General features: G+C 43.7%; 1 protein-coding gene across 4 annotated transcripts in view; it reads right to left on the bottom strand.

Annotated features, from left to right (window-relative positions):
• The window catches only part of PLEKHH3 (pleckstrin homology, MyTH4 and FERM domain containing H3), a 26,936-nt gene that overhangs the window by 7,263 nt on the left and 5,623 nt on the right, over positions 1 to 14,050 (bottom strand). For 3 of the 4 annotated variants that reach the window (XM_089532192.1, XM_089532190.1, XM_089532191.1), the window contains exons 2-3: positions 3,187 to 3,248; positions 333 to 421 (exon numbers count right to left, since the gene is read on the bottom strand). In XM_089532192.1, coding sequence (XP_089388318.1) covers positions 333 to 399 — 67 coding nt within the window. In that variant the 5' untranslated portion in view covers positions 400 to 421; positions 3,187 to 3,248. Of the gene's footprint in view, positions 1 to 332; positions 422 to 3,186; positions 3,249 to 9,760; positions 9,779 to 14,050 lie in introns of those variants that run through there. The other variant, XM_089532193.1, reaches the window with a different exon arrangement.

The following is a 14,050-nucleotide window of genomic DNA, read 5'->3' as shown; positions in this document are numbered from 1 at the left end:
AGAGAGGCTCTGCCCTGAGTACAATGGACTAAAGGAGGTAAATCAATTGGCTTGGTATTTTATGCAACCACTGAAGATAATACTAAGTCAGTTTAAAGATTCTTGCATTCACTGCAAGCTGTGGCTAGGACAGCATGCTTGATTCGAGTCCAGCAAAATTCCAGGAGTGATCTGTCTGTCTTCCTTCCAAGACACAAGCTAACATTCCTTCAAGTTACTGGAGACCTCCTCCTTTACAAGACTGGGCAGGACTGCACTTTTAAAGGTGGGGGGGGGGGGAGCGGAAGGACTCTTGGTTCTAACTTGTAGGGCTATAAGGCATGAAATCTCACCTTTCATAATAGCATCAGATTCACCTTGCAGCCTACCACAATTCTTTTCTGTGATAAGACTATGCATTTCTTCAGCCACTGGCAAAGACCTGAGGGTGGCAAACAAAAGTAAGGGGATTGAGATAGCAACAAAATACAGTTGGGGTGGAAACCAGCTTTTTCTTCCACAAGATAATAGACCATGTTTCCCTAACCTAATGGCCCCCAGATATATTGGACCACTTCCTTAATCCCTGCCAATTTTCCCAATTATTTGCTGGATGGTGATAATAGAAATTGTAATCCAACACACTGAAGGGAGGGGAACAAATAAGGGAAGGCTGGTATAGATTCAGATCCTCTTCACTTCTGGATCACAATGTCCTTTTCCCCTGCCCCCTCTACAACAGTCTTCAACATCTGCCTTTAATCCCAAGATGCTACTTGACATCTGTTTTGTCTGTTTTTCTTTCTGTTCCTTTCTCAACCTTCTTGCATTTGCCTTATCTTTTGCTTTACCCATACACACGCCTTTACAAAGGGAAAGAAAATGGAAGCTGGTCTTCTGATACAATCCATTGTGTTTGACTGCAGGGTCAGGAACCACTATGGGGAGTAGCCTAAGGTAAAGTGAGCCCACAGCAGGAGCACTGCCCATGTGTAAATACATAGTTTTAAAAAGTGCTGCCTCAGATTTACAGGTTGGTAAAAAGATAGGCCATGGGCTTAAAAAGTCTGAAGGCTGCTGCTCTACATTCTAAACTTCTCTTTAAGAGAATCCTGGGCTGTACATACTCTTATTCTAGTTCTAATTGTTGCACTTACTTCTTTGAGAGAAAGGGAACTCAGCCCCACACATCCCTTCCTGCCATGGTTGTGGGAAAGTGGGCTGCAAACTCTTGCACTGTTAACCTCAGGCTAAAAATAAGCTGTTTATACAGAAAGGCTGCCAAGAATTTGGGAAATGAAGGAGCTCAGTAGAGGATGCTGGCTGGACTGCCTGATAGAAAAGTGTGTGTGTGCGCATGCATGTGTGCAAGACACAAAGAAGGAGGGGAGTAAAGAAACAAAGGAGAAGAAAATAATTTAATGAGAGGCAGAAGTGGTGTGCCTCTTCCCCATGTCATGATCCTATGTAGTACATTTCGAGGAGTCCAGCATTAGCGATCCTAGCTTTCAAAAATATTTCTAAGACAGGCAAAGCCCAGCAAAATAAGGCTTCTAGCTATTCTTAGATAAGAGCTGGTCAAAGTCAAGCTCAGCTATAATTTATACTCTTTGGTTTGGTAGTTCATCCCAGATTTATGTGGGCTTGACATATCTGTCAAAGAAGGCAGACTGGTTCCTACTCAAAGGCACTCTCTAATTGACTACATAATTTGGCATACTACTGAGAATAAATCAAGATGCCCTTTCAGGCCTGCCTTATGTCTTCTACTCTCCCCAACCAGGTGGCTCTAGCTCCACTAGGCCTCAGTCACCCTGCATCCACTCTTCAATCTACACAAGTTGACCATACTTATAGTTGTGCAAGCTCCCATCCCTTTGATTCTGCACTGGGTGATGAGGATAGAAAATGCCCCCCATCCCCTTTCTGCAGTTACCCGCTCCTGGTCAACAGAAAGAATCCCAGGTCCCTAAACCCCAACAAAAAGATTCTATCCCTCTGCTTTTTCCCAGGCCCTGTCTGGCAATAGATGAGATAGAAGGAGTCACTTCCTCCATAGCTAAGCATCAACCCAGATGGGAACTATTAGCTTGGAATCAGGGCAGGAGGTGTGTGGGTCACCAGACAGAATTCTTCCCATGAATTCTCCCTCTCCCGCCACTGCTTTCTAGCTGAAAAAGAAACAAAACTTTAAGGAGTACAGAGGACTGATGTACTTGGAAGGCATTCACTTGGACCAGGGCTGAGCCACAGGGATAACATCCAACATCAGGGCTTAAGCTTAGATTTGGATACCATATAGTATCGTTGTTTAGGACTGTTCCAGCCAAAGGCAAAATAGCCATAATACATGAGAGGAATGCAAAGATGAACAATCCTATCCTAGAATGTAAAAAAAACATGAACAGCAGAATGCCTCTAAACATATGAAGATTATCCTCTCCTATATAGACATCAGTGGGCATCTGGGATTAGGGGAAACATTTTCAGGGGGAAAAGTATATTGTCAAGACAAGCCTACTCCCCAACACTACTGGTTTTTAAGATTAAAACATCACATTTGGACAACTAGATTCATTCCCAGTCTGCCCCCATCAGCAACTGAAGTCACTAGGAACCACTGTCATAATTTAACTGAGGCCTAGTGTTGGTTTCAACATGCAACCATTTTCAAAATCTACTGGAACTTTCCCTTAGCACTAATGCCAGTTTCTCTATATTCAGAAACAGAAGGAAGAACTTTCAAATCAGGTGGCCTGTCATAATACTGAAGGAAGCATTAGCCACAGGTAAGTTTAAGAGGTATTCACTGGTACTATCTCAGGCTTCCATATTTAAGAAACTGCTGACTTGAGGCCTGAAAGCAGGTGCCTATGCCAGGATTAAAGACAGACGTTAACAACAAACAGGAAGAACCTGTAATAAGGCATGACCAGCATTTGGAAGTGTTAGTTGCAACTCCCAAAATCCTGTAATCAGCATGCAATTAGTTGGTTGTAAGATTCTGAGAGATGCAGTGCAAAAAAGGCACCCTTTCAAGCTCCGAGTCAAAAGACTGTACAGTTCTGTATTTAGGTGGTGACAACAGCCAAAATTCTGATTGTGCATAACATGCAGCACCACCACCAAGACACATGCATATGCATTTCCACACTGGAGTACCAGCTCCAATTTTCTCACATGCACCCAGAACCCATTATTGCTTACCTTTCAGAACCAGTGCTGGCACGACTGCTGGGCTGAGCGAGAGTCACCTGCAAGGTAGGTCCCTGTAAAATCACAGAAAGAGGAATAGGGAACATCATCAGGACTCAAAGCTGCACATAACAGGGTGAGACATCCCAATGTAAGGGAAATTAAGGCAGGAGACACACTTGATGACTTTACAGAAGGACTGGGAATAATGTGGTCCTCCAAATGTTAGACTGCAAATCCCAGCAGAACAGTAATGAGGAATGCTGGTAGTTGCAGTCCAACAATATCAATAGAATTGCATTATCCCCACCTTTGGTTTCAAAATTAGGAATTTCACAAGCAGACCATGGAAAAGTTACATTTTAATGACAACTCCCAGAATCTCCTGGCCAGCACTGTTTACGCTGGCTGAAGGATTCTGGGAATTGCTGTCTTCAACAGAAGCTTTTCCGAGCTCTGTCCGAGACATATAACAACACCCTCTTCCCAGCAATATTATTGTTTATATATTCAAAAGCAGAAGGCTAGCTGGAAGAGAGATTGGGAATGCATAATAATAACATTGGTATATGCAGGCCGCCTACCCATCCCATTTCCCAACCACACAAGGAAATGAATTATTAATCTGCAACTTTCCCAGGCTGCCCAGGCGGCTCTACTACCCCTCCTAGGCCACAGTCTGACCAGTCATCCCCTCCCACCCCACCTCCCCCCACCCCACAGAGCAAGCTGCAGCAGCTGAACGGGTTCCTGTATCCTCAGGCGACCTTGGTGTTGGGCTCCAGACTGCGCAGAATTGCACAAGCACATGGCTGAATAAGAGACAGGCAAACAAAGTCCTATTGTAGCCAAGGTTTCCTTCCTTTCCAAGCAGAGGGAGGCACGCCAGAAGAACAGACAGGTCCCAATAAACGGCACAGGAAACCCCAACTCATGCACCTCATTCAAGTTGACTACCCAATGATGGCAAAAATTACCAGTTTTCTTCTATTGCTGGATGTCTTGATGGTACTGTTTTCATTTTTAAATGCAAGCAAGATGTTAATTAATGTTAATTAATTCATTATTTAAAGGAAATCTGAGATGCTGTTCAGGAGAACTGGCAGAAAGTGCAGGACATAAAACACAGGCTGCTGTTCCCCTACAGCAAAGAACCCATTTGACTTGTTCCTAGGGGAAGGGCCCTATCACACTACACTGTTATAGCACTGTACTCCACTTTAACTGTCATGACAGTTGGAATTCTGGATCTGCAGTTTAGGGAATGCTGGGATCTGCAGTTTAGGGAAGGGCATTTAGAATTCACAGCCATAGAGCTTTTGGGCCTCACTAAACTACAAACCTCAGAATTCCAGAAGATATTGTTAAAGTGGAATATAGCACTACAGGTTGACTCCCTTATCCTGAATTCCAAAATCCAAAATATTCTAAAAACCAAAACTTTTTTTCATTTGTAACTGAGATAGTGACACCTTTGATTTCTGACGGTTCAATGTACACAGACTTTGTTTCATGCACAAAATTATTAAAATCATTGTATATGATTACCTTCAGGCTTTCTGTATAAGGTGTATATGAAACATAAATTTATTTGTGTTTAGACAAAATAATTTTTGCCCAAACAAGATATCTCCATTATGTACATATATGGAAAAACAAATATTCCAAAAAGAAAAAAAAATCCAAGCACCGCTTGGTCCCAAGCATTTCATATAAGAGATACTCACCCTGTATGACAGTGTGGTGTGATACGGATCTTTATATAAAGCCAGACTGAATGAAGGGGAGCAGGGAGCTGCTGCAACAGGTACTGAGTAAAGGACGAGGCACCAACTGCCCTCTGGCATTAGAACACCTGTTATAACTTAGCTGAAGTTGGCATGGATTTTATTTGTCACAGTCCTGCCGGGGCAGGGAGACTGGCAGCAGCCATCAGCACAGCATGGCAGGATTATTCCAGAAATGAAGCAAAAGGTTGTGCGAGGGGGATATTCAAAAGCTCAAGCAAGAATTCCTAGCCTCAAATGCTTGCAGAAACCAAATGCCATTTCTGGAAATTCAAACACAGCACATTCTGAAGCACGTACAAATTCATGCAGGCATCCAAAGGGTGCACAGTGGAACTTCAGGTGCCTTTCTTTATTTCCATGTTACATAAATACTGTGGGGGGAGATTTGTGGCTCTCCTGTTGCTGGATGGCAACTCCCAGCATCCCTCACCATTGGCTATGCTGTTATTGGGATGTGAGGAAAGCTGCACTTCTCCAAACCTGTTCTACAATCTCTCACACTGTCCTCATAAAGTAGTCATTCTGCACCCAGACTGTCCTCTGGTATTTTGAGACTCAGCTCTCCCTTGCTGCAGTTTAAGATAATCCTGAGGCTCATGGAGGTGAGGAACAAGGAGTAACTCCTCTTTAGAGAGGGCGTATTGGTAATATCTGAAGTCTGATTATCTGAAGTCTGAATATCTGAAGTACTGATGGCCAACTACAACCTCCTAAAGGTGCTAGGCTGCAAACACAATATTCCAAACCAATATAATCAATCAATGGAATGCTAAGGGCCACTACCAGCAACATCTGGAGGGCTACAGGATTTCATCACTGTACTTGGAAAAATAATGGATTAATACTACAAGCTTGTCCTATGGGGGAAACCTAGCACTCAGCATGTCTTGGTATTTTCCTGAAAATCCAGGGCTCAATTACTACCCCAACATGGACAGACACAGATATTTATGGTATTTCAATCTCTCAGCATTTAGTCTAGTAGCTTGAGAGGTTTGGACTAAAGGTATATTTTTCTGTGATTTGGACCAAGAGAGAATGAAATGCTTCCATTTCCTCCACCTGATTTATAGTCTGAATTTTTAGTCTTGAAGTTCTTTTCTTGCTACACTTGGTTTAGCCCACATGGGGAGGGCACTGTGGGGACCACTATGTGTTGTTGGACAGCAAATCTCAACAGCCCTAGCCATGATAGCTAATGGTGAAGAATGCTGGAAGCTGCAGTCCAACAACATCTGGAAATCTGCCTGATTCCCACCCCAGACAGACAGATAGCTCTTGCAGCTTGGCAACCTTGCCCACTAGCTATTAAAACAAAAGTGGTATCTGCTTTTGATAACATATCTTATTTTATCATAATAGTGGCTAGAGGAGCAAAGTATCAATGTGCACCATTCTGAAAACCCTAATCAAGAGGCTGAGCAAGTTTATATTCCCTTGAGAATAATCTGCAAGGAACTGATGCCAGTTTTGAACCAATTACTCACAGGCAGCTTCCAACTACCCTCTTGCATTGCTCTTTCCATTTTGGCTTCTTCCTGTTTTTTTTTTCTCCCCAACTGCATCAGACCAGCTACTGGTCACATGTGAACGATTTTAGTAATCCAGTTTGGAAAAAAGTGTATTTCCAAAGATTGTTCCAGTCATTTGTTGCTAGCCTATGAAGACTTGTGCCACAAAAAGGGATCTCAGTCATTAAGGTGCCATACAAGACCATTCTTGAAAAAATGACCAGTCTTTAGTTTTTTTGTGGGTTTTTTGGGCTATGTGGCCATGTTCTAAAAGAGTTTCTTCCTGACATTTTGCCAGCATCTGTGGCTGGCATCTTTAGAGCCAGCATTTGTGACGATGCCAGCCACAGATGCTGGCAAAATGTCAGGAAGAAACTCTTCTAGAACATGGCCACATAGCCCAAAAAACCCACAAAAAACTATGGATGCTGGCCATAAAAGCCTTCGAGTTCACACTGACCAGTCTTTATTTTGCAAAAAATAATAAAATAAATAAATAAATAAATAAATAAATAAATAAATAAAATACAATCAATTTTTCAAAAGACAGCCACAAATCTGGTGCTCTGTTCCAGAAAAGAACAAGATAAATGTGGTTTAATAAAGTTAAAGCCCTAGTTTACACAGCTGATCAGGGTATTTGTTAATACGTGCACAGTTGCACTTTCATGATGCGACAGTACTTCTCAGGTGGGTAGTAGAAACCAAGGCAGGGCTATCAAGCCCCCAACTCTAGTCTGTAGGTATCTGGCAATACTGTTCTCGTGAATTGGCACCTTCCATTTTCCTCTCAGAAAGCCTTGGAATAAATCGCATGGTTAAAAAGCTCAACCTGAACAGAAACTATTGCACAGGGAAACATATGCCTGAAAACTCAGATGATGCCTCTTTCAAAGACTGACAGAGCCTTGCTGTTTTGTAAGCAGTTGCTGCTGGATGAAGTCACTCAAAGGCACAGTTGTCAGAATGGCGAACAACAAAAAGCTGCTGTTCCAAGTACTGCCAGTTTTGTCCTCATCTGCTTAGATGATGCATATCATTAGGCAAAGCCATCAGGCTTGATTCAGCCTCCTGCCCTCTGTTCGAAGGAGGCATTTGTGGTTCTGTTACTGACACCTGTTCTGCCCTCAAGGTTTGCCTCTCTGCTGTTACCCATGCGATTTCCAAAGTGGATATTGGCCCAGATGCTTCTTATGGGCCACCCTAAACTCAATCCATCCTGGACCAGTTGATATCCCTTGAATCCCTTTTCCTATGGAGATAGGGCCAGGGATGACAGTCTCAGATAACACTACAGCACACCCAGCAGATATGTATCAGGTGTCCAGATCAGGATCTGGTCTCTCCAGCTTGACAAGATAACTTTTTAAGTGGCAAGTACACACCTATCTATCCAGGACCTAGTTTGGCACAGCATCCCACTGGAAAAGCAGTTCCAATAGGAGCACATAACAGCATCACTTAGTAGTAAGTGTTCCTTCCTTCAAAGCAAAAGGTTAAATGTTTAAGGTAATGTAACAGGAGAAAACCAGCACAGAAGATATATGACGTTTATAAAATTATATGTAGTGTAGTGTAGAAAAAATATCCAATTTTTAAGGCCAAAAAAGCCAATCAAACAAAACACAGGTATTCTAGTATTAACAAGTTGCATTTGCTGACACCTGATGCAATGGCCATGAGGTCTGAGCAGGCTTTTCCAACTTCATGCCTTTCTAGATGTATTTGGTCTGGGATGATGAGAATTGTATCAGGTTGGGATAAATGGTTTTAGGTAGTTTTAAAACAGGATGAAACCTGTTCTTATAAAATAGGCATCAGGCAAGATAGTTAAACATGTCTTCAAATAAGGGAAGGCATCCCTTAGTATACCTGATTCAGGGAAGGAGTGGGCAAACAGCAAGGATAGCAAGGGTGAACTCACACTCAGCTGCAAGTTTCCCAAAGCCAGTTCGTCCCTACTGAAATCAGGTTGATGGGCAGCCCCATAGTCTAAACTACCTAGGCTGCTCTTTTGTACAATGACTTGATGTGAGTCTAATCAGAGGCCAAGCTGTTTAGAATGAGTGTAATGGTATGCTTGGTCCCAACCACTTTTCCATAGTAAAAGCTTGGCATTTTTATACACTTCTTCCCCAGTTGCTTCTCGTTGGTCACATGTGCTTCAAACATCAATGTTACATTGGTTAAAGAGGTGCTCCTCAGCCATTGCCAGGTGGGGGCAGAGTGAGTAAAAGAATCTATCTAAAGCAACATGCCAATCTCCCAGCTGTGGGTGAAAACCTTCTCTTACCTTCACCCAAAAGCAAGTGTCACCTCATACTGCCAAACACAACAACAGTGTTCACCTTCTGGGAGGGGGGCTGGACACAGTTTGTTGTTGTTATATGTCAGTGATGGTGAACCTTTTAGGGGCCGAGTGCCCAAACTGCAAATTCGCCATCACTGTTATATGCCTTCAAGTAGTCTCTAAGTTATGGCAACCCTATCACAGGATTTTCTTGGCAAGATGTATTTAGAGGTTTGCCTTGCCCTCACCTGAACAGGGAATTTCCTGACCGTCTCACTTCCAAGTACTAACCAGGCCTGATGCTGTTTAACTTCTGAAATCAGACAGGACCCGTTACCTTCAGTGCAGCCAGAAGAAGGGATGGGTTGCCTACTCTGGTCTAAAACTTCTAGAAGAGACTTGGGAAAGGGAAGCAGGAGGGCTTGAGCCCCCTCACAACTAAACTGGGGGTCTGAGCCCACAAAGTAGCTTGCAAAATTGGACCACCAAGACTCCTATATAATCAGAACTGTACCCTAAATGATCAAGCACTAAGAAATATTAAGGCTGCATCTGTACTGCAGAAATAACCCACCTTGACCCCATTTTAACTGCCATAGTTCAATGCTATGGAATTCTGGGAATTGTAATTTGTTGTGGCACCAGAACTCTCTGACAGCAAAGGCTAAACATCTCACAAAACTATAATTCCCAGAATTCCACAGAACTGAGCCATGGCAGTTAAAGGGGGAGGGGGGGTCAAACTGGAAGATTTCTGCAATGCGGATGCAGCCTAAGACGGCTATTGCTGTTCAGCCCTCCCAGGAATAATAAAAGCTGCCTGCAATCTCTCCTAGGCATACTTACTTGGGGATAAGCTGCAATGAGAACATGAAGGGTGCTTCTAAGTATTAATTCTGCTTATCAGAGTTTTCATATTTAAGAATGTTTAAATGGTAATGGATAGGAAAAACAATTTGCCTTGCAAGGAGGCAACATTGCATATTAATAATTACCTGCTTGCAAGACTAAGATTTCCCTGTCTTTAAAAACAGTTCTGGGCAGTCAAAATTGAGATCCAGTTCTGCTCTCCCCCAAATAGAGGGACTGCTCTTCCTTTCCTGGAGAGTTTGAAGAGACAAAAAAGTAAAAGCACTCAAAACCAGTTCCTCCCAGCCAGCAGCAATGCACTCCCTCAACGTGTCCCATCCCGTTCCTCTTGACAGGGCCTGCCTTTCTGACTAAGGAAGAATGGAAGAGACACTTCTCAGCAGAAAGGAGTGTTGACTGTGTGTGCAGAAAGGGTGAATGTATGAGTGTGTGTGTGTTTTTCTCTGCACATCCAGCTCTGGGTTAAACTAAGCTTTCTGAAATACGTAGGGGTTTTAAGGCTGGCCAAAACCTCTCAACCCACCGGTGGTTTGTTGTCTGAAACAGAATGTAGGTACTCCTTACTCTGACATTTTGGGGTAAAGGTTCCCCTCGACTCAGACTACAAGCCTTCCCTGCCCAACCCAGCTCTGTCCAAGCGGGTGGTTTGGCCTTTTGCCTGTGCCAAGAAGTAACGCCATTGCAAACATTATCCAAAGGCCAGCCACTGCAAAGTTTTCCTTTGGGGATAGGTTATTAGAGGGTCAACACCAGCCCCCTAAAAATCAACAGTCACCAGCCTACAGCTATGGCCTCATCAGAGCAGCAGCTTAGTTCTCTGAAACCTCCCTGGAGACTGAAGGACTTTAACCAACGTGTAAGATAAAAAAGCAAATTGTGTATGTACAGATTGCAGAACGGACTGCCTTCCTTGGACACCCAGAACTCACATTAAGTCAAGATGGCTAAGTCAAGATGGCTTACAATTTCTTTCTGGAAATTTACCTTCCCTATAGGGACAGGAAAGTGGATGAACGAAGACAAGGAATTTGTATTTCATCTATTTCTCAGCTGACTTGGCTTCTCTTTCTGAAGAGGTTGACCTACAGGAGGAAGAAACAGTGGCATCCCTTCTGCTTTCTGGAGAGTTCAGCATGGCAGAAGAAGTGGGGTGGGTAGGGGAGATTTGAAAGGCAGATCTTTAAGGTCATCTTTGGCTGCAGAAATAATCCATTTTGACACAGCTTTAACTGCCCTGGCTCAATGCTGTGGCATTCTTGGAACCGTAGTTTGTGGTGGCCCTAGAACAGAGCATTCCCAGAATGCCACAGCATTGAGCCAGGGCAGTTAAAGCCACGTCAAACCGGATTATTTCTGCAGTGTGGATGCAGCCTTTGTGAGCTTTTTGACAGGCACCGCGTACAATCGGGACTCCTGATTTGCCAACAGGCTCTCTCTCCTCCTGAGGCTGGCCAAGCTTGGCTTCAGCAATCCATGGCTTTTTAAATGCCGCAATTAAAAAGACTGGAAGTGAGAGAAGTCTTAAACAGGACAACAGCCAAAGCTGCATAATTCATGGCTATGGCATTATATAAGAATTAGAAATATGAGGAAACACCTTGTCCTCTGTTCACCTTGTCAGCAAAATCCAGAGGCTGAATTAATTCTACATATTTGGAGACTATTGCTCTCACAGCAATAGGAGGAGGCAGCCTGGATCAACCTTCTAATGATTCCCCAATGGACTAACTACAGGACGCAAAGAATAAAACATAGGAGGGTGGGCTAAAACAGGGCTGTTCTACAAGCTTGACAGCAAGTATTATGAAAGTACCTCCTGCTCAACCATGGAAAGCACTGGCTGACCTTGGGCAAATCACACTCTCTCAACCTCAGATGATGACCATGGTAAACCCACTCTGCAAGCCAAGAAAACCCACAATAAGGGTTGTCATAAATTGGACACAACTTGAAGGCACACAGCAAGCCCCTGCGGCATTAGATTAAATACCTTAAGGCATCAGATCCCCTCTCATCTTGGGATCTAAGCAGGGTCAGCCCTGGTCAATACTTGAATGGGAGACCACCAACGAATACCAGGCACTGCAGATTGTTGTTCAGAGAAAGGAACTGGCAAAACCATCTCTGAGCATTCCTTGCCTAAAAAAACCCTATGAAATTCATGCGATTTCCATAAGGCAACTGGAAGGTGCACACCCAAACACACCCTGTAGTACAAAGGATCAGAAATAAATCCGAACATACGAGAAGCAAGAGAAGGCATCTGAGTAAGTAGACTTTAGTCTACGAAAGCTAATGCTGCCAACTTCTTTCTTTCAGTGAGTCTCAAAGGTGCTACAAGATCTCTCCACATATGAGAAGCAATATATGGCGTCTTAAAGGTGCTACAAGATCTCTCTACATGAGAAACAATATACTGGATCTCAGAGGTGCTAAAACATCTCTCCACATATGAGAAGAAATAAGTTGAGTCTTAAAGGTGCTGTAAGATCTCTCTGCATAAGAGAAGCAATATATTTATGCAGTCGGTCCATGAATCCATTTAAGGTGCAGATAAAGAATGTGGGGACTGGGCACTCAGGGCTTGAGTCAAAACTCCACCTAGAAGGCCTCTGAGGCTGCATCCACACTGCAGGAATAATTCATTTTGACACCGCTTACTGTCCTGGCCGCATGGAATGAAATCCTGGGAATGTTTGTTTGTGTAGATCTCATAATTCCTGCCTTCAGCCACTTGAAAAGTTCTTCCAAAGTGCATCCTGGGATTCTTTTCCCATTCACTGTTGTTATGTGTGACTCCAAGTCACTTTCCAAGAGGTGAACCTATCGTGTTTTCTTGGCAAGATTTCTTTAGAACATGTTTGTCATAGCCTTCCTCTGAGGCTGAGTGTGACCAAACACAGTGGGTTTCGGTGATCAAATGGGGATTGAAACACAGAGGATTTTGCAGCTCAGATCCGGGGTGACTCCTGGTTCAGCTATGCAAATTCACGTCATAACGTGAATGTTTTATCACACCTGGTTGCCCTTCCATACTGAGCGGGAACCGAATCCAAGGTAAGTCACATGATGCGGATGCACGCAAAGCAGAGTGAGTCCAAACTGTATTACCACACCAGTGTATACCATGCGGATTCAACAATTCAAATTGGCACCCTTGCACATGCTCAGTGGAGGTCTGAATGCATCGTGGCCTTGCACATTTCCGGGGTGAAAAGGGGCGCAAGTTCTTGTTCCCTGTTTCGCTTAATTGCATGATTGTGTGACCATTTGCCTTGTGAATATTTCTGTGTCTTCTTCATCCCCCTTTTTTATTTTCCCTTCCACTTCAGCAATTTCAATACACACATATATAGTCAAAGACTTTCATGGCCGGCATCCATTTGTGGGTTTTTCGGGCTATGTGGCCATGTTCCAGAAAGGTTTCTTCCTGATGTTTCGCCAGCATCTGTGGCTGGCATCTTCAGAGAATAATTCATTTATAAATGCATAGATAGATAGATAGATAGATAGATAGATAGATAGATAGACATATCTGTATATTCACATTCATGCACATACACACATGTATATATTCCCAAAAAATGAGTTGCCCTGAAAGTGAAAGGACCACTGAAAGGAAATGGGGGAAATTGCAGCGCCGCATCAAGGGAAATTTGCAACCCAGGAGGGTTTGCAGAGCAGAAGCAAAGTTGCATTCCACATCAGACCAATTCGGAGTGAAATCAAACTGAGCTTGGAAGTGATTTCTGTGAATTCACTTGCTACCGATTTCACCAAAATGAGGGGTCACTTTGGAATCACTGCGGAAGCGCCATGGAAGGAGCCCCCATAGAAAGGAATCGCGTGTGATAACACATCATGTTATTGCGTGATTTCACACCGTTGAACCTGCAGTCACGTCGGATCAGCGCTGCAAAAACCTCCTAGTCCAACACTCAAACCACAACAGAGCTCTGCTCTGGTGCCACAACAAACGGCCATTCCCAGGATTCCATCGCATGGAGCCCAAAATGGTGCCACAACGGATTATTTCTGCAGTGTGGACGCAGCCAGCGTCGGTGCCAAGTGGATTCCTTCCCAGCCCTGAGTCACCAGAGCCAGTTTGCTCATACACAGAGACTGAGGAGAAGCGTAACAAGCCAAGGCATGCACCCTCCTCTTTCCTCCAGGGCCAGAAAAGCTCAGGAGAGAAGCCAGTGCCAAGATCTGCCTCCAAACCCGGCCACAGAAGTGACATGATGCCTGACCAGGGTGACCAGGGGACCTCACGGCAAAGGAGGGCAAGGTACCACATAATGGAAGACATTAAAGAAGAAATAAATAAATGGAGGACAGGACCAAATGAGAGCTCAAAACACTCACATACGTATCAACCCATGCTTCTTCGTCATGCTCAACAATGGAGGACTTTT

Source organism: Sceloporus occidentalis, unplaced genomic scaffold, assembly GCF_023333645.1.
Source record: "Sceloporus occidentalis isolate IW3139 unplaced genomic scaffold, rSceOcc1.0.p SCAF_7, whole genome shotgun sequence".
In the NCBI taxonomy this organism is placed as follows: domain Eukaryota; kingdom Metazoa; phylum Chordata; class Lepidosauria; order Squamata; family Phrynosomatidae; genus Sceloporus; species Sceloporus occidentalis.
This window is presented reverse-complemented; position numbering and strand designations above follow the sequence as displayed.